At 40.5% G+C, this 19,502-nt stretch overlaps 3 protein-coding genes across 5 annotated transcripts; all 3 read left to right on the forward strand.

Moving 5' to 3' along the window:
* Window positions 1-270: 270 nt before the first annotated feature.
* senp2 (SUMO specific peptidase 2) lies at window positions 271-7,798 on the forward strand. 3 transcript variants are annotated; one of them, XM_037071083.1, is made up of 17 exons: window positions 271-615; window positions 1,780-1,841; window positions 1,933-2,045; window positions 2,581-2,647; window positions 2,765-2,846; window positions 2,962-3,136; window positions 3,596-3,702; window positions 3,825-3,907; window positions 4,090-4,138; window positions 4,236-4,308; window positions 4,403-4,558; window positions 4,646-4,777; window positions 5,915-6,139; window positions 6,234-6,313; window positions 6,397-6,481; window positions 6,573-6,668; window positions 6,789-7,798. In XM_037071083.1, exons 1-17 carry the CDS (start codon window positions 437-439, stop codon window positions 6,849-6,851), a joined length of 1,827 nt encoding a protein of 608 aa, XP_036926978.1. In that variant the 5' UTR covers window positions 271-436; the 3' UTR covers window positions 6,852-7,798. The 3 variants fall into 3 exon arrangements, with proteins under 3 accessions (XP_036926978.1, XP_036926979.1, XP_036926980.1); XM_037071084.1 differs by having other exon boundaries at window positions 272-615; window positions 4,415-4,558; XM_037071085.1 differs by having other exon boundaries at window positions 272-615; window positions 4,418-4,558.
* An 812-nt stretch (window positions 7,799-8,610) lies between these two features.
* Window positions 8,611-12,619, forward strand: LOC119004294 (transformer-2 protein homolog beta-like). The gene is made up of 8 exons (XM_037071088.1): window positions 8,611-8,813; window positions 10,056-10,189; window positions 10,313-10,478; window positions 10,622-10,810; window positions 11,100-11,215; window positions 11,337-11,507; window positions 11,663-11,733; window positions 11,951-12,619. The coding sequence occupies exons 1-8, from the start codon at window positions 8,781-8,783 to the stop codon at window positions 11,959-11,961; spliced, it is 891 nt and encodes a 296-aa protein (XP_036926983.1). The 5' UTR covers window positions 8,611-8,780; the 3' UTR covers window positions 11,962-12,619.
* Window positions 12,620-13,464: 845 nt separating this feature from the next.
* LOC119004293 (obg-like ATPase 1) lies at window positions 13,465-18,373 on the forward strand. Its single transcript, XM_037071087.1, has 11 exons — window positions 13,465-13,613; window positions 13,952-14,049; window positions 14,175-14,318; window positions 14,413-14,540; window positions 14,825-15,000; window positions 15,116-15,196; window positions 15,631-15,728; window positions 15,836-15,976; window positions 16,062-16,158; window positions 16,792-16,914; window positions 17,009-18,373. Exons 2-11 carry the CDS (start codon window positions 13,952-13,954, stop codon window positions 17,111-17,113), a joined length of 1,191 nt encoding a protein of 396 aa, XP_036926982.1. The 5' UTR covers window positions 13,465-13,613; the 3' UTR covers window positions 17,114-18,373.
* Window positions 18,374-19,502: the final 1,129 nt, after the last annotated feature.

The following is a 19,502-nucleotide window of genomic DNA, read 5'->3' on the forward strand; positions in this document are numbered from 1 at the left end:
GTCGTTTTCAGATACAATTAACTGGATTTTAACTGGTTATTACGTAACAAAGACTTGACATTTGAGCGGCTCAGCGGAGGCCAATGACATTCTGATCTGCCGCTGACGCGCTTCACCATCTTTCTCAGGAGTCAGTTCGTTTATTACACCCGTAGAGGCCGATTGTGGTCTTTCCGCCATTTCTTGCGTCAATTACAGTTATACGGTAGAACCCCGCCCGCCCGGGTTACCCAGACGACTAAACCGTTCGCGCTTGAGTAAAACGTCAACACCGAGTGACGCACATCCGTCGCGTTTTCAGCACAGCGCTGCTAACGGGAAGCTAACCCAGTGGTAGCCTGGTGTGTCGTAGATCGTTGCGTGTCACCTTATCGGCGGTAAAATAGTCCTGGACCGCGTAGAAGACCCCGTTACACTTTTCTCGTATTTGTCTGGGATGTATGGATGGGTAGTTGACGGAATCTCGTCGCTGTTTGAGCCCGTTCGGGGGCGAAACCCCAGCGAGTGTCCCGGGAAAGGTAACATTAGCGAGGAGGAACCCACGCTACCTGGCGTGAAAGCGGGTGCACAGCGGCAGGAGACCCCCGGCAGACCAGCTAAACGGAACTACCAGAGGTCGGTAGGATAAACGAGGATACAAACTATTTTTATAATCTGTGAAGCGCTTCTATAAAAGTAGTTAAACTATCGGTAGACAGTCACATCCCTCAGGTGTGTGTTGGTGTTGGTTGCTTCTTTTGTTATGATATTAACAGTGTTAGCTTAAACCGTTGTTTTCATACAAACAGTATTTCAGTTATTGTATAAACTCCCCTAATAAAGAAATATTTAACTTGAAACTCCCCGTATGAATATTGAAGGCACCATCTTTCACCCAGGTGTAATGTTTGGGCTTCCTAAAACACCTAGCTAATAATGCAGTTAAAGTAACAGCCCCTAAATAAATCCTTAGCTGAAGGCTATGAAGTTTAGTATTTGTTTGAACAGTTATAGAGAGGTCTTGATTTGAAGGCTGTAGTTCATGGTACACTAGTCGTGTATTGTATTGAGAGAGGTTATATATATTTATATACATATATATATGCGGACAAAACATTTTTAGTGAGGTATGCCATTAATAATATTTCAAATACTTAATTAAAGCTCAAATGGTTCAACTAGTTGATTTAAATCAATAGGTAGCTATTTTGTTAGAGGCCGACTGATAAATTGGTCAGCACATATATCGGGATCTGCGATAATTTGTCCAATATGTGACAACTTTTTGTGCAAAAAGATTATAATTCATAAATGTCAGTTTGTGATAGTTAACCATTATTAAATTCTCAAGTTCAATATTAAATATCAGTATCGTCACCAACTCCAAATCTTGAATATCTGTCGGGCTCCAATTTTTGTAATACTAATGTTAAAATCAGTTACAAAATCTTTACAACTTACATTTGGTCAGACAAAACAATAGGTTTCAGTTAGGACTCATCGTTATTCTTATTATGTTATTATATTTCCCAAACATTTTACTAGACTCACTTGATACTTCATTCAGATTACACCTGAAAATTCTTAGCATCAGCCTCCAAGATGCTGAATTAACACCTCTTTAAAACAACTTTTTAAAAAACAACAAGGTTTAATTGCAGAACTGTTGTATGGGACTGAATCCATTTTAGGAAGAACGGAAACCGTTATACTCATAACATGCTGGAGATATTGTGTTGCTTAGGGATGTTATGATATTCGACATATCGTCCATCTTAAACCTTGTTTTTCCTGTTACAGTGTTGATGTTGCAGATGGTGTTTGCCAAAGTGACCCGGTAGAGGTGAAAAGACAGAGACGAGGTTTGCATTTAAAAAAAAAAAATATAGTATAAATCCAAAAATCTTGCACCTATGAAGATGGTTTGCTGACATGTGGTGTCTTGTTTGCCAGATGTAGTCATTAGCTTTGTGAAGAAGACTGTGGCCGGAGTAGCGGGTCTGCTCAGGCTGCGGAAGCCCCTGACGACCAGGTGTGAGAATCCCAGGCATTATGAGGAGACACAGGTTTGTGCTACAACTCTCTCTATTAGACGTGGATTACAAAACTGGGTGCAGGGACAGTTGAAGAATACCGAACATTTTGGATCAATGCTCCTGTTCAGACTTTGTACTAAATGCTTCCTGTGTAATCTGACCCGGAGGGAACTGTTCTAAACAGAGGTCCAAAATGCACTCAGGACACATTTGGGAATGTTACTGTTGTTTGTGTGCAGTGCAGCGTGAATGTAACCGTCAGGCTTTTTTGAATATCACCTATTCACCTTTGTAGTTTGCATATGCAAAAGATGAACCAGCAAAAATAAATGTGGGTTACAGCTCATTTGCCTGCACCAAACAACCCCGACAGGTTTTTGAAGGTTGTATGTACAGTAACATATGAAGTAGCTATTGGAGTCCACTCTTCTGTGTTTTCTGTTTTGCATCAATCAGATTCCTATATGTAATATCAAATCTGATCCCAATCGGTTCTGAGATACAGTATGATTGAGATAAAGGATGATGCATTCTAATGAGTCTTGCATTTCCTTTGTTGATGCAGCCGGTTACTCTGATGGGAATAGATGAGCTCCAGACCTCATGGCTGAACAGTACTGAGTGGAGAATGAGTAAGTGAGGACTGCGATTATAGCCGGACTGTATTTATGTCATTTTTTCATACACACTGTGTAGCCCTCTCATCCTAATCCTCCTCTTTATTCGGTTGATTTTGTTTTTCTCTGCAGGTAAACCAGTGGGTGGAATGAATGAGAGGGGTGTTAAGAATCCCTTTCAGAGCACTTCACCTCCTTTAATGAGGAAGTACAGGCAAGTGATCCAGGGTCACGGTTCAGCTTCCTTCACTCACCCAGTTTGGTGAAGATATCAGTGTCACCTTTTGTCAATGCTCACTTGTTAATGTGCATAACCTCTTTGTATCTAGTGGGGCAGGGCTGTCTGCAGGGCTCCCTGACAGGGGGAAGGACAGGGAGAGGAGAGGCTCTCTCCAGCTGCTGCCCTCCAGACCTGCTCTGAGGACTGGAACTGCTATCTCTGATCCAACCTGCAATGGCTTTGGACACAACCGCTGCTACAAGCCCAGTCTTACTGTTGAGGAGGTAAGATCATCAATTATTTGGCAAAGATACTGCATCATCTGCGTTCATGCTTTTGTACAATTTTATGATTTTGTAATGTGTATATATACATACCAATACCAACCAATACTGGATTTTTCTGGCTCAAGTGGAGATCCCTTAGATTTGTTTTTGAAAGTGTCCAGCTTGCTTGTAATGGAAGTCCATACTATTGATTGGCAGTCTGTCAAAGAATCTGAGGCACTCTGATGACAATAAAAATCCTTGTCAGTACTTTCCTGTAGACAAACTGCGTACTGCTGACACTGGTTCTAAATAACCTCAAACCTAGCAAGGCATTTCTTAACTGCTTTTAGTATTCTTCGCACCTAGTGTAGTTTTAAGTCATATTTACCAAGAGAATCACCTCATGGCACCTTTACTCATGCTTTAACACTTGTTGGCTGTGTGAGTTATTATGTATCTGTGTTTTCCCTTTAGACAATTAAGCAGAACAATAAGGAGCACTACAGGCGCTTGCTGGAGATGGTATCAGAGAAATACAGCAAAACCCAACCACTACCTTTCAACCAAACAAAACCGCAAGAGTGAGTATAACCCCAGTCTTCACATGGCGTTTTGAGAAATTACATAAAGATCTGTTTAATAACACACCCATGGACATGAGCTGATTAGTCTGTTAAGATCGTTTTCTCCTTTTGCTTCTCAGTGAGTCGCTGTCACAGCGTGATCCCAAAACTGCTGCTTCAGGAAAAGCCTTTGAATCTGTGCCCAGGAAGACAGCACACACAGGTAATAACTGTAATTACCTCCTACTTGTTTTGGCCATCGTTTAATAGGTTTAAGTGAATTCCGTTAGCAGATCCCTTTTCAGATTACACAGTCAGCTGATTCAGACCAGGCTGAAATATGTCCGGTTAACGTGTTCTGGTGAATCTACTCTGCTCAACTGACACTTGTTTTTTTTTCAACAGCTGCCCCAAGTGTGTTTACATGGAGAAATGCAACTACAACCAAGGACAGGTTGGTATAATACATCTATGTATATGTGTGTGTGTGTGTGTCATGTACATTAATTAACTTTGATTATTTTAATAACTTGCATATGATTCATCCTCAGGTGGGGTAGTTTGACCTTCAGCAAGTCATTCAGTGGAACCTTTGAGGACCCACAACCTGCTAGATGTGCAAAGGTATTCTTTTCCCCTCTCTCTCTCTCTCCAATGACATGTCAAAGTATTAAGTTATAATTTGAGGTGGAAACGTAGATGTATTCTGTAATGTCAGCCTGTGTTGCAGCAGAAACAGGCAGCGGATTTGGACCTTTCAACAGAAGTAGCTACACGTCTCAATCTAGTGGACAGAGAGACTCCTGCTGTCGTCCCTGACGCACACACAGCACATACGAGACACACCGATGAGGACATACCTCGGCTGACCAAGGTGTGTTTGTCAGGAATGACTTGTAGTCAAGAAAATCATCAATACATTTTCTGTTATTTGATGTATATGTATTGTCTTTGTGTGTAGGAGATGGCAGCAGAAGTGAGCTGTGCTCTGGCTCAGAGCGATCCCAACCTGGTTCTGAGTGCCGCTTTCAAACTTCGCATCACACAGAGAGACCTCGCCACACTGCAGGAGGGTGGTTGGCTCAACGATGAGGTAAGAGTGCAAAGACAGTTTTTAGCAAGTTAATTATGGGTGTGTTTATTATTTTTAACTTAGCTTTATTTATTTCTTTGAAATACACTCAAATATGTCATTAAAAAAGAAATCGATGCATCAAGCACTGTTAAATAGGTAATGTAGAGACTATGCCCATTTATGTCCAAGTCACTGGCAACTTACTGTGTCATACATACTGTATGTAAGGCATGGCAATTATCTTGGTACTCTTCAAGGTGTGTATGTCAATGAATCATCTAAAGCAAGCTTTCCTAAGCGTGCTCTGTGGGGAATCTGCAAGGACCAGGAATGGTTTTAATGTCTTTTATGTTAAATGACCTGGAAGCTATCGCCCTTGCAGCCTGAAATCACATGGAGACAGATTAGCTGCCAAATATAGTGAAGGGTTGAGAGGCAAATTCAATCAGAAATTGTAATTGCTTCCTTAGTTACATCCGCCTTCTCCTGTCTGTCTTCATAGGCACGTTGTCTGAAACATGGTGTTGCTCCTATCTTATATAATTATAAGAATCATAATAAACACTTTCTCACACCAATTCTTCCTCAGAGATGACTGTTCTCGTACAAAATGTGTCATATTCCTGTACAGTTTCTCTGCAAGTGTTTCAAGTTGTTTGTAGAGCTGCTTCCCACGAAAATGCAGACCATCATAAAAAAAAAAAAAGCTGATGCCACCTACCTCTTCATGAACAGCAGGTTTATTTAACCGTCTCAGTGTGAATTGTCACTGTTTCACATACCAGAGAAGGTCTGTTTGGCAGTAGTAGCAGCTATTCCGCCCAGCAGCCTCGGAAACAAAGTTTGTTGAGTGACTTGCTTTCTTAAATTAGCAACACACAATGTGCTTAATACAACTGTGATGCTCTGTGTGAGCATTCCTTTTACACTTCTATTTGTAGACCAGTGTGTTGCAGACAACAGTGACAAGTAAATCTCTGTGTATATATATATTATATAATCTTTTATATCGATTCATCAATACATTTCTTTTGTAGCAAATTGTTGAAGAATCAGTCAAGTGTTCTTGCAGTTGTATTTAAGAACCAGCGTGACCAGTGTCTATTTTTAACCTGTATTATGTTGTCCCTCCCTTTTTTGTTTCCTCTAACAAAGGTGATTAACTTTTACCTTTCCCTGGTCATGGAGCGGTGCTCTGGTGAAGCAGCAGCATTAAAGGTGTACTCGTTCAGCACCTTCTTCTTCCCTAAGCTGTGGGGTGGAGGAGGCGGGCAGGCGGGAGGACACGCTGCGGTGAAGCGTTGGACCAAGGCTGTCGATCTTTTCCTCCACGACCTCGTCCTGGTCCCTCTGCACCTGGGCGTCCACTGGGCACTGGCTGTGAGTCAGACCCACAGTGACTGTTGATTGTCACCATGTCATATTCCTACTTTTTAACCATTCTCCTCTCTCACTCTCACTACTGTCATTCCAGGTGATTGATTTTAAGTCAAAGACAGTGAAGTCATATGACTCGATGGGGCAGAGACACGACGACATCTGTAGTCTTTTACTGTGAGTCCTTATTATGTTTTTAAGCGCCAGTTATCTGGTTATTTTAAATGCATTTAAAGGCATTATTGTACATTATTTTCCAGACTCTACCTTAAAGAGGAGCACAAAGCAAAGAAAGGCAGAGAACTGGACAGTGCCAAATGGACCGTTGGAAGTTTCAGGTCTACTGTAAGTCAAACAGAAATAAATGACGCATCACTAAATTGGATTGATGTTTGCTCTGAGTTTAATGTTTTGCATACTGTTCATTCCTCTATAGGAGATTCCCCAGCAGAAAAATGGCAGTGATTGTGGTGTTTTTGCCTGTAAATATGCTGACTATATTTCAAAAGGAAGGCCTCTCACCTTTAAACAGGTATGTACTTTATATTCACCTGATATACTATCGATACTTGTTTGTTTTACCTTTTTAAAACATTTTTATTACGACATTATTATATAAAACTAATCATAACATTTGCCTCTTTCTCTACAGTGCCACATGCCTCTCTTCAGGAAGTTAATGATTTGGGAAATCCTCAATCAGAAGCTGCTGTAGAAAGTTGCACCAATCTCAATTAAAGGCCTAACAACAGGGTCGTTCTCAATGGGAGCAGCACCTGTGTACAGTAACTACATGGTGAAGAAAAATAAATTAATGGGCCAAAGAAGTGGAGTTTGCTGACTGAGATCTAACCCAGTCTGACTGTTCTGATCTGGAGAAATCAAACACTAGTCTTAAGAGTCGATTATGTCCCTTTCCCTGTAAGGGACATATTAACATTTTGTAATCTCTGAGTTGTAATTGGAGACGTTATAAGTGTATGTCTTACACAAGCTTTGGCACTACTGACTGAATGGCTTCTCTTTTATTTTTTCATTGACTTTGGATTGTTGTTCTACTGTTTGAAGTTCTGCCTGAAGTGCCTTCAGCCCTCTGACACTGAGCTCAACTTAGACCATGCGTTTGAGTATTTTGGGAAATTGCTAGATCACATATAACACCGTCGTATCTTTATTGAAATTAGATTGTTACAGGTCAGTATTTCCTGGTGTAATTTGTCTGTTCCCCTCATTTATAATCAAGAGTGGACAGCAACTAACAACACTTGTATTTAGACAAGACACTCAAAAATTATAATCAGAATACCTCCTGCCCCCCCCCCCCCTTTTCAGAACAAAAATGCATGGTCGAGCGCTTATAGTATGTTTGTTTGCTATTATTTATGACTTGACTGGGTGAGAAAGTTGTTTTTGCAATGTGTTTGTTTGTCCTCCATGAGTGGAGCATTAATGGTATTTTGCTCACATGTAACATAAGGCGCTGTTAGATCTGTGAATCTTTTCCATGAGCATACTGCAAGAGGCTATTTAGGGCTATTTACATTGACTTACAGTATAGTGTACCGCACAGAAAACTACTGTTCACACATGCATGTTTGAGTTCATGCTTTGAAAATGTGATTTTTTTTTTCTCCCTGTAATAAAGTATTTCATTTTTTAAAATTGGAGTTTGATATACCATTGTAAAAGTACAGAAAGTTCATCTGGAGGTAGATATATTACTCTAACTTGTCACATTTACCTCAGTATTACATCACAATATATTAGTACTAGGTGGTCTGCTACATCAGGGAATGTAGTTCAACTGTTGTGCAACCAGACAGTATAACTTACTGTACTGATTAGGTAATTTACACAGATAAAGGGTCATAACTGAAAAGTTTATGGTATAATATTTCACCTCTTGCTCCTTATATCACTAATACTACTACATTAAAGCTTTAACACAGAAGAAAACAAAGAATTAAGTGATGAAAGTAATATGGAACCTGTTGTTTCTGTAAATAGTTTAAGAGTATTATACATACAAGAAATACAATTAAGTGTCGGAAAACAGACTACAGTACCAATGGAAAATATTTAAAGGATAAATTCACCCTAAAATTATCTACTTACTTCAATTATCTACTTACCCCCATACCAATGGAAAGTCAGGTGAGGTTTCACAGCCTATGAAGCAATTCTGGAGCCTCACAACAAAACACAGCTGAAGTAGATGGGGATAAAGATCAAAAGACTCGGATGAAGAAAGACAACCTGCAATGGTATGGCGACATTTTATTACATTGCTTTGTTTTCTTCCACAACACTACATAGGGCACCTTTAAACACAGCGAGGAACATCCAACAAATCAATTTGCATTACACAGTTTATTTCGTATTTTAAAAGCAGCTTTTCTGGCGTTTAAAAGCATTTCAAGTTTTTCGTTAATGTTAGCGGAAGTATAAAAGTGCTTATGCTTTTATTTTGGACATCAAACCGGAACAGGAAGTTGACCGCTTGTAGCTGTGCAACATTCACCCGTCTGCTCAGATCAAACCGGTTTGCTTCGCGATAAACTCAGCATGCGATTAAGTTAAATCGGTCGTAAGAGGCAGTCGTACCACGTTGTTTTTAACACATCTCCTGTTTAGTTAGACTAATATGAGCGACAACGAGAAAGATTACGCGGAGCAGGTGAGTTGTGATCAGCGGTTATAGATTAAGGAAATATCAAGTGCAAAGACATTGAGCTAGCTAATGTTAGCTAGCTAGCTTTGCTGTCTACTGCGTTTGCAAATTTGAAAAGTGGCCTCAAACCGTAGAGAACTCTGTCCTATATGAGACTAATTTTAGCGTTTTTATGAGTAGCCAGAAGAGTAGGTATGTATCGTAGCTAGCTATTTTAACATACAACAACAGCCTTAACGTTAGCTAGCTACAACATGCGGCCCACAAAGCCTAACAGATGTGGCGGCCATGGCACGTTACTTTCATTTTACCGCTAATTTGTTACTTACCGTGTACGTAACGTTAATCACTGAAACATTGACTCTGGGTGTTAATATTAAATATTGACTAATTGCTAGTCAATATTTATCACAACCATTTGATTTTCAGCTTTGTATCGTAACATAGCACGCTAGTTGAGGACCGATCAAGACCATAAAGCTAACATACAAACATGTACTCAGCTAATCGATGTTGATTTTTCTGGTTTTGCTGTTTTTATATATGTACATTTTTTGGTTCTTACAGAAACCAACATGCCTTATCACCCTTGTTTGTTCTTTGTTAAGGTTGAGGTTGGAAGAAAGAAAAACGCGGAAGAAGTTTCAGATGCGAAGTTTTTTAAATTTGAAGCTGATGGTGTTGATGCATGCTAATGTGTTGGATGCTGAAAAGAAGCGATCAAGATCTGTCCCCACTACTAGTGTTGTAATGGCAGATGGTAAATGGGGGAAGAGGAGGAAAAAAGACGTCTAAATGTCAAACAGAAGAAAGAAGAAATGATGGGTTGTTTTGAAGTAATGAAGTTAAAGAAGTTATGAAGTTAAGCTCAGAAGTTTACCAGGGTATGAGTAATTTCCTAACAGCCTGCCATGTTATTACTCTATTTCATACTTTCTTTCTATAAAGCATGCACGATTATTTTCCTCTCTGTCTCAGACACATAACTGGTCAATCTCTCCTTATCTTATTGTGCAATCTACATTTCAGCTAAATTAATTTCTACTTGATATTATTGTTGTAATGTGTTAACTTCTCTAATCAATTTTTTAAATATTCAGTGTCAAACCATTTAAACTCCAAAATGTCTTGAACTCTCTCTGAAAGAGGCACACAGAGGGCACACGCAGTCACCCCCTGGCCTTCTTTTCTTGTTGTGCACTCACTTGGCTATAGGGTGTTTCTTAACTCTGCGTCTGGTCTGTCCAGGACTCGCGGCCTGGCTCGAGGAGTGGGTCCCCTCGGGGATCAGCACACTCACCCAGCCGCTCGCCGGTACGCTCCAAAGATGGCTCCCGTCATTCCAGGTCAAGATCTCGCTCTCGATCCAGGTCAAAATCAAGGTAAGAAAAGAAGGGTTGCTGTCGTCATAAGCACATGGAGGGTAAAAAAAGAAATTTAACGTCAGGCAGTCTCTTAGGACTCCAAGACTACATTTCTAAGGCCGGGTCAATGTCAATCCTCAGGTCCCGTTCCCACCGAAGTTCACGCAGGCACCACTCCCGCTCTCGTTCCCGCTCCCACTCTCACCGGCGCCATTCCAGGAGCCGCTCTCGTAGCTGGGAATATCGCAGACGAAGGAGCCACAGCCGCTCCCCAATGTCAAATCGTCGCAGACACATTGGCAACCGGGTGAGTAATGTGAGGCATTTTATTCAATACAAAATGCAAAAGGTGCTTTTGTGTTCCTTCAACTTCACTTGGCAGGGTTTGTTGCAATGACCTGTAATTTGCTCACATCATTTTTTTCACTTCTCCTCTGTTTACTCTCACAGGCCAACCCAGACCCCAACAGCTGTCTGGGCGTGTTTGGACTGAGCCTGTACACCACTGAGAGGGATCTCAGAGAGGTTTTCTCTAAATACGGCCCGTTGAGTGACGTCAACATCGTGTATGACCAGCAGTCGCGTCGCTCAAGGGGCTTTGCCTTTGTCTACTTTGAAAACTCTGCGGACTCCAAGGAGGTTAGGAAGATGAGACAGATAATGCATTTTAAGATGTTGAAATGTTTAAGTATTTGAAAAGTTTGAGGTTTTAACAGTTTAGAATGCAAACTTTCTGATGGGTGTTTTGTTATTCTTTTTGTGACATGAAAGCAAAGTCCAAGTCATACACAAGGCTCTGTATAAGTGCGGGTATTTGTCTGCAGTCTCTGTAATAAATCCGAATCAGGGCAAAGGTTAAACATGTAAACTATTCCACTATCACATGAGGTAATGAGTCTAATTCTCACTGTGTTGTTTTGGGTTTAAGGCCAAGGAGCGCGCTAACGGAATGGAGCTGGATGGACGCAGGATCCGCGTGGATTTCTCCATCACTAAACGAGCCCACACTCCCACTCCAGGAATCTACATGGGACGTCCCACATAGTGAGTGTGTCTTTTATCAGTTGGCTTTGTTTTTACTGCAGGGACCATTTCCATGAGCTACTGTGTGTGTGGTATCATCCGATGTGTCACTAAATATTTCTGCTCTTGTGTTTTATTTTAGTGGTGGCGGTGGTGGTGGCGGCAGTGGCAGCGGTGACGGTCGTGCCAGCAGTGGTAGTTCATCGCGTCGCTCCTCGAGAGACTATGACAGAGGTTACGAAAGAGGCTACGACAGAGGTTATGATCGTGATTATGATCGCTACGAGAGCCGCGACTACAAGTCATACAGCAGGTGAGTTCTTCACCCTTTCCGTTGACCACCGCTATGGTTGATACTGTAATATACTGTAACTTTTGTGAAGAAATAGCGTTGCTTTTCCACTGCTTTTTGTGATCCTAACCATGTCTATCATGACGACGGGTTGTGGTTTTGTTTATCTTCTACAGACGCAGATCTCCATCTCCGTACTACAGCAGAGGGTACCACTCACGGTCCCGATCACGGTCCTACTCGCCACGTAGGTTTCTACCTAAATCACGTTTCTATGATTGGACCCCAGGGACTAGAATATGTTGATTTAATTAGTTTATATTAAATTAATTTATGTGACCTTTAAACATGCTTTGTCATTGGAAAGTTTAGATCATCCACAAAAACTATGATTTATGAAGGATATAAAAATCAGTAAGTGTGGCACCTCATCTTACTTTGTTTTTTATTTTATTTTTCCCCAGGTCACTACTGAGCAGCAAGAGAAGAGTCGATGACAAGTTCAGTGTTATTCCTTGTCTTTTTATGCTTTTTGACCGGTTTTGATGTATCTAATGAGAACTCTGGATTTTTTGTGTGTAAAAGGTTTAAAACCAGAATTTATAGGATGTGTTTAGCCACATTTGAATGGCCAAACAGATCTTCACCAGTAACGCATCACCTTTTCCTGGGCTACATTTTCCCCTGGCTTTTATCAAAATTTGAAGAAATTTTTGGGCATCCCTGTTAAGGCTATCAATCACTGAATGAAAACACAACCTCTTTGACTTTGGTAAATAAACGAAGGGCTGGCTTTCTTTGACAGACTCTTCAGTGACAGTCACATTACAGTTTCTCAGTTTATTTGTACGTAGTTGGTTTCTTTAATTGTCAGCATCCTAGTTTTCTCTTTGAACTGTTTTAGACGCCATGTTTCTTTTTAATTGTGTGTTTTTTTTCTCTGGTGGAAAATGTTCTTTTTCTGGTTGTACATAAGCAATAAAAAAATACTTGGGTCATTTGCTTTGTAGTTTATTAACATTGAAGTAGATTGTAATAGTCTTGTTGCCACGGATGCTCCAGACATTGTGCCATGAATTCCCATCAGACTTTTAATTTGTTTTGTTTTCAGAAATAAAATGTTACCGCTTGGATTTCATGCATACACCCTCTTTTGGCGTGATCTTCTACAAGGAAGCCTTGTTGGCAAAATCTTATACAGAATTGAGCAATTTCAAATATCATTTAAATTTTGTTTAAAGTTGCAATCCATCCCGGAAACATAGAATAAATGGGAATGTTAGTCGGGTATGAAATGGTCAGGTGATGTCCTTCAGGCTGCATCTGTGTTGCTGTGCCCAACAGGAAAACTTGCTTTCTCTGAACAGCTGTATGCTGTATATGTTTTAGTGTAAAGATTTAAGTTTTGTAGACTGCTTTTACAAGACAAAAGAGGTCAATACTATGTAATTGAATACAAATGTATAGACTGAGGCAATTATATGAAAGTGTGTTTACACTACTACAATATGAATGGACTATGATGAGAGTAATTTGTCAACTGACATGTCTTAATTCACAATTACACTAAAAATATCAATTTTTAAATTAATCTAGATGAGAAATGATATTTTAACATCCAAATCACAATTCCATGATCAATGTTTTCCTTGTGATTCAGTGGAAAGGTGACTGTTATCAGCTAAATCCATAGTCAAGAAAAACATATGTTCTGAAATAGTACAATGAACACTATTTTTTACCACAAAGGATATCTATTGGTTGTCCAAATGTCCCTGAACGCATCCTGCAAAAGGGTGCCCTCTAGCTAGGATTCACCACAGAGAGCCATGCAGAGTTAAGTAAACTTTTTGTTAAAATGCTTTGAAAACAAAGTAAAAGCTTATAATACAACAAATGATTAAAACAACAACAAGAAAAATAAAAAATAAAATCTGAATCTATTGCCGTTTGTCAGTCTCACCGCTGACGTGCCGTTTTTAGATCCAACTCCGACCAATCACAGGCGCCTCACGTCAAAACACTTCCGGTTTGCTCTCCAACTTGTCTTTCCACCGGAGCGGCTGGTGTGAGCGCATATCAGAGGAGTGAACACCACGTAGACTTTGGGCTTTAAACGACATAAAGGTACTTAAAGGGGAGCTGTATCAGCTGAGCAGCTCTCGGACTACTTGTTACGACGGGAAAAAGCAGACTGTAGTGCCTGTTCGATCAGATATTGTGGCTAACAGGTAGCTAGGAGTGGTTTCAGTTGAGCACTAGCTAGCGTTAGCATAGTGTGTTTGAATGAGCATATGACTGGAGCTGCCCGACACGTTTTCTGTGGAGCTAGCGCAATGTGATGGAGCTATCTAGTGAGAAATGTCCAGACTCGCCTTCTAGCATAGGTGTTGTACAGTTAAGCCTGGCATTGGTGAAAACATCTGACATGGCATTATGGTGTAACCAACTTGTAACTCTCGCAGATGCCCCCCAAAAAGACAGAAGCCCCGAAGCAGCCTCCATTGATTGGACGATTTGGGACCTCTCTGAAAATTGGAATTGTGGGATTACCTAATGTCGGGTATGTGCATGTTATGTGTTTTGGCAAAGCAATATTCTGTGAGTTAATGAACACCTGTTTCGAGTCATGATTAATGCTTAGATGTTGCACTGTTGTTGACATGTTCCTGACTCCGTCCACTGCAGGAAATCCACCTTTTTCAATGTGCTGACCAAAAGTCAGGCTGCTGCAGAGAACTTCCCCTTCTGCACGATCGACCCAAATGAGAGCAGGGTCCCGGTCCCAGATGAGCGCTTTGATTACCTCTGCCAATACCACAAACCAGCCAGGTGTGTTTTTATGGCAGTTTCTCCTGACAACCTGTTCAACTTGTCAGCGATCCATGGAGTTCTGTGTCACTGAATCCTTGTCTCCTCTCTTTAGTAAGGTTCCAGCCTTTCTAAACGTGGTGGACATTGCTGGTCTGGTGAAAGGAGCTCACTCGGGACAGGGACTTGGAAATGCCTTCCTCTCCCACATCAGTGCCTGCGATGGTATCTTCCACATGACTCGTGAGTTGTCATTTCTACTGGTCGCAGCTGCCTTGTAGTAACAACTGAGTAGTGGACAGGTGTTTGGAAGGCAAGTTAAGAACCCCCACTACACTTCTTAAAGGGAACGTCGCCTTTAGATCTGCTTACTTATGGCTTAAACACAGTTTTGCAAATTTTAGATTACTTTTATTTAAACAAAAGTCTAATGTGGCTGCTTTTATTTAGCTGGCTTTTTCTCTGATTTCAAAATGTGTAATCTATGTAACATGGTGCCTACATCTATCACTGCTTGTGTCTTTCAGGTGCATTTGATGACGAGGATATCATCCACGTGGAGGGTAACGTTGACCCTGTGAGGGACATTGAGATCATCCACGAGGAGCTGCGACTAAAGGACGAGGAAATGCTCGCTCCAATCCTTGACAAACTGGAGAAAACCGCCGTCAGAGGAGGCGACAAAAAACTCAAGCCCGAATACGTAAGTGTTGTGGTTCATGTGCTATGCAGCTGTTCCCTTTTTTATTTTGGTGTCATTATTTTGGGGGCTACTTGATCTTTATACATGATATGTAATGTGCTGCTTCTTGCTTCAGGACATCATGTTGAAAGTCAAGAACTGGATCATGGATGAGAAGAAACATGTTCGATTTTACAACGACTGGAACGATAAAGAGGTAATGATGTATGTTTGTGTGTTAGGATGGTATGTCTGGAAGTGTTTGTTGTGATATTTCCAAACAAATGGCTGCTGTATGGATCAGTTGAATGATGCAGTTTAGTTTCTGTGTAGTGAATTATTAGTTTCTATCTTATATTAATCTTGGTTGTCTCAATCACATGTCAGTTTTTGTCTTGTTTTTAGTCTTTTGACTAATTTTCTGCCATTTTCAGTATTTTTCTTCTAATGCTCCAATCTAAAATTCACATAAAACTCAGTGATTGGTGTAATTTTGATTTTTCTGTGGCTTCCATTTATTTTCCTGATCGACAGAGTGCTGTAATTGGACTCTCTGGACCAACATGCCTATTATCTTATCAGCAGGGTTTCACCGGCAGAAATTCAGTTCACTGAGAACATGTTTTGTTAACTTTTACATTTTCTCCACAGATTGAGGTGTTGAACAAATACCTGTTCCTGACGTCCAAGCCCATGATCTATCTGGTTAACCTCTCAGAGAAAGATTACATCAGAAAAAAGAACAAGTGGTAAGCTTGCTTGTTTTGTATGTGCTTGTGCCATACATCTTTTATTTAAGTACGCAGCTGCTGTCACACTTTCAGAATAATTAACACTGCTGCCTGTTTTTTCACAGGTTGGCAAAGATCAAGGAGTGGGTAGACGCTCACGACCCCGGCGCTATGGTGATTCCCGTGAGTGGATGTGTCGAAGCTAAATTGTTTGACATGGACGAGGAGGAGAGGGCTAAGTACTGCGAGGAAAACAAGACACAGAGGTGGGACATTAACACAACATGTAGCATGAATATCGTGAGCTGCCTCTTGGAACTGCTCCATCATGGCTTCTCTGTGTATTTCCAGTGTTCTGACCAAAATAATAAAGACCGGCTATGCTGCACTGCAGCTGGAATACTTCTTCACCGCTGGGCCAGATGAGGTGCGAGCATGGACCATTAGGGTAAGTGCTGTGATTATCAAAAGTTCTTTATCACCGTGTGTTCTGGAGCATCAACTGTTGATGGATCCCAAAGAGGTTTTTCTGTCACAGACTTCTAGCCCACCTGTTCACAGTGAATCATAATCACACAGAGTTACACGTCTGAGAAAAGTGCCCAAATTTGTATTTTGGGATTTTGAAGAGCACTTTTGAGCTCTCAGTATTTTTGCAAAGTGTTTGCAGCATTTCTGGATTTAAATTCTCTCAGCTTACTGAAACATCTGAGATGTGGGTGGAAATACAGAAGTCTGGAACAAGACCGGAATTTTTTGTGCATTAAAGGCTTCATGTGTTTTGATATTTGAGGTTGAAGTGCATTTCTCTCCCTTTTTTTTTTTTTTTTTTTACTTATTCACAGTACATTCTTTTCATTTCTATGTTTTGTGCTCACATTTTGTCCTAAGGGGACTGCCATGAAAGGCTTCATTAATTAAAGCTGCTTCCAAATTCAGTGAAACTGAGTTGCTGTATTTTTGTATCATTTCATTGGCCCAGAATATTGTGTTAGTGTTTGATAAAGGTGTTCAAGGTGGCAGTGTGTTTATTTATTATTAGTTATGTTGTTAAATTTTTCTGTCCCTTTTGCTCCAACAGAAAGGTAGCAAGGCTCCTCAAGCTGCAGGAAAGATCCACACTGACTTTGAGAAAGGCTTCATCATGGCAGAGGTGATGAAGTACGCTGACTTCAAAGAGGAGGGCAGCGAAAATGCAGTCAAGGTGCGTGTTTGTGCCAGTTCAAGCACGTAATTAGTCAGTATACAGGGTTGACACTCTGGGAAATATCAATAAATCTCCTCTCTCTCCTTCACAGGCTGCTGGGAAATACAGGCAACAGGGCAGAAACTACATCGTGGAGGATGGAGACATTATATTTTTCAAATTCAACACACCCAACGCACCTAAAAAGAAACCATGAGACCAAACAGTCACCGAAAGGAAGAACTCACAATACAGCTTAGCTTGGCCTCTAAAACAGCTTCACTGTCTGCTGGTTTTCATGCTTCTCTCGTGAATTCAGAGGATCAATTCATGGCCTCACTGGTCTGGACCAGAATCCGTTTGAATGATTCTATATAATAATGTTTCCATACAACAATAAACACACATTCCTGTAATATTTTAAGCAAAGTGTAATTTGCATCACTCAACCAGTCAGAGACTTTTGAAAACCCTGTGTTCTTTCTTTCATGGTTTCAAGGAAGAAAAAGTATAATTGAACTGAGAATTAATAATAAATTCAGATTTTCTGATAGAAACATCAGAAGAATTTCACCATAACACCCCTCTCTTCATTACATGTTTTATTTGAGGGTTTTAATTTCCTGCCTGTGTGTTCATAAAAGTTATTTAAGGTTTGAATGTGATGAAACTGCAGTGGTTAGCTCTCTGTAATGTCTGACTCATCCTGTCTGAGTCGTGCAGAGATTTGAGTTTGCTAGTTTTGAATATTACTTTTTTCACATCATAATGTCCCACCTTAATTAGTGCTTCATTACCGGCAGGTGTGCTTAATCTGTAAAGCATCTCTTAACACATAAACAGCGCTGCAATGAGTGCGAGTGATAAACAGCACGCGTTACGGGTTAATCAGCAGTAATTAAATGAGTTCTTATTTCCTCAGTTCTTTTATGCCTTTTCTGTAATTGCACTTCCTTAATTTTTGGACACTGCTCAGAATAAACACATAATACCCGAGATTTATTCACTATTGCTCAAACATGCAGTGTCTAAAAATGCTTGAGTGGTGCTGTGTTCACATGTAAGAGAAATTATGAAAGCCCTCACACTCTGTTATGCTTCAGGCCAGGACTGTGCTGTATTCTGAGGAGGATAATATTATTTTAAGAGCAAAGCAGGCCTCCCTGACGGTGCCTGAATGTGGTCCACACTGCTTTTTATTGACTTAGTTTGGGCTGGTAAACACAAAAAACAACAGACTTTTCACATTATGAACTATGTTCTGTGGATCATCTGGGCTGTACAGTCTGCTTCACCTCTCCTTGCTGCCTCCAAGGTGTGGATGTGTATATTTTCAGTACAAAACAGATCCCCTCACTAAACCTCTTGCCAAATTGTGGACTACAATAAAAGAAATCCTGTGAACCTAAGGGAGCAAAAATACAATAAATGTCATCTTCATCAATATGCATGTATCAATAAAAGAGACAAACATGTTGCTGCCTTGTGTGTTTCTACTTTTTACTCCTCCAAGCTCGTCTGTGACTGATATGATCAGTGCTTGTTCAGTGTTTTGTTACAATCACTTAATGCAGTCATATATTCAAGCTATTACAAATTGTACACAGCACACATTTAAAGATGAAATAAATACCAAAAATCTCCTTACAAGGTGTATTACCTAGTTTTGGGGAAGAGATTTTGATCAGAAGAGAACGATCTTCATTGACTGATTTTGTTTATGCCTAAACAAACTCTCTTCATTTTCACAAGTGCATAAACAAACTGACTGTAAAGGACAATACAATTTCATACTGTTTTACTTAGTGTATATGTGGCGGACCCTGACACCTTTCTGGCTTCAAATGGTGTTCTGGGGACGTTATTTTCCCTCTGAGAGCAGCTTTTTTATTCAACATATGTGGAAAAACTAAGTTGAGTTTGTATTATTACCTCATTAACATTGCAGATATAACAATTCAGAGTTTGAATTTCTTCTCCCAAACTACATGTTGGTCCTTTAAAGCATGCAGCACACTAAGTGAGGTACACTGAACAAAAATGTAAATGTAACACTTTTGTTTTTGCTCCCATTTTTCATGAGCTGAACTCAAAGTTCTAAAACATTTTCTACATACACAAAAAAACATTTCTCTCAAATATTGTTCCCATGTCTCTGTGCATTCAAAATGCCATCAATAAAATGCACCTGTGTTCGTTGCCCATAACATACACCTGCCCATACCATAACCCCACCGCCACCATGGGCCACTTGATCCACAATGTTGGCATTAGCAAACCGCTCACCCACACAACGCCACACACGCTGTCTGCCATCTGCCTTGAACAGTGAAAACTGGGATTCATTCGTTAAGACAACACCTCTCCAGAGTGCCAGATGACATCGAATGTGAGCATTTGCCCACTCAAGTCGGTTACGACAACGAATGAGGACGACGAGCATGCAGACGAGCCTCCCTGAGACCATTTCTGACAAATTGTGCAGAAACTGTTTGGTTTTGCAAACCAGTTGTTGCAGCAGCTGTCTGGGTGGTTGGTCTCAGACGATCTTGGAGGTGAACATGCTGGATGTGGAGAACCAGGGCTGGTGTGGTTACACGTGGTCT

This window comes from Acanthopagrus latus, chromosome 16 (genome assembly GCF_904848185.1).
Source record: "Acanthopagrus latus isolate v.2019 chromosome 16, fAcaLat1.1, whole genome shotgun sequence".
Taxonomy (NCBI): Eukaryota; Metazoa; Chordata; class Actinopteri; order Spariformes; family Sparidae; genus Acanthopagrus; species Acanthopagrus latus.

Excerpts from the sequence above, each read along its gene's own strand:
- senp2 (XM_037071083.1), top strand. The coding sequence starts at position 437 with ATGTATGGATGGGTAGTTGACGGAATCTCGTCGCTGTTTGAGCCCGTT. Across the intron at positions 2,648-2,764 it reads CAGTACTGAGTGGAGAATGA|GTAAACCAGTGGGTGGAATG; the intron begins GTAAGTGAGGAC and ends TTTTCTCTGCAG. Across the intron at positions 6,140-6,233 it reads GCGTCCACTGGGCACTGGCT|GTGATTGATTTTAAGTCAAA; the intron begins GTGAGTCAGACC and ends CTGTCATTCCAG.
- LOC119004294 (XM_037071088.1), top strand. The coding sequence starts at position 8,781 with ATGAGCGACAACGAGAAAGATTACGCGGAGCAG. Across the intron at positions 10,811-11,099 it reads ACTCTGCGGACTCCAAGGAG|GCCAAGGAGCGCGCTAACGG; the intron begins GTTAGGAAGATG and ends TTTGGGTTTAAG. Across the intron at positions 11,216-11,336 it reads TACATGGGACGTCCCACATA|TGGTGGCGGTGGTGGTGGCG; the intron begins GTGAGTGTGTCT and ends GTTTTATTTTAG.
- LOC119004293 (XM_037071087.1), top strand. The coding sequence starts at position 13,952 with ATGCCCCCCAAAAAGACAGAAGCCCCGAAGCAGCCTCCATTGATTGGA. Across the intron at positions 15,977-16,061 it reads GAGGAAAACAAGACACAGAG|TGTTCTGACCAAAATAATAA; the intron begins GTGGGACATTAA and ends GTGTATTTCCAG. Across the intron at positions 16,159-16,791 it reads TGCGAGCATGGACCATTAGG|AAAGGTAGCAAGGCTCCTCA; the intron begins GTAAGTGCTGTG and ends TTGCTCCAACAG.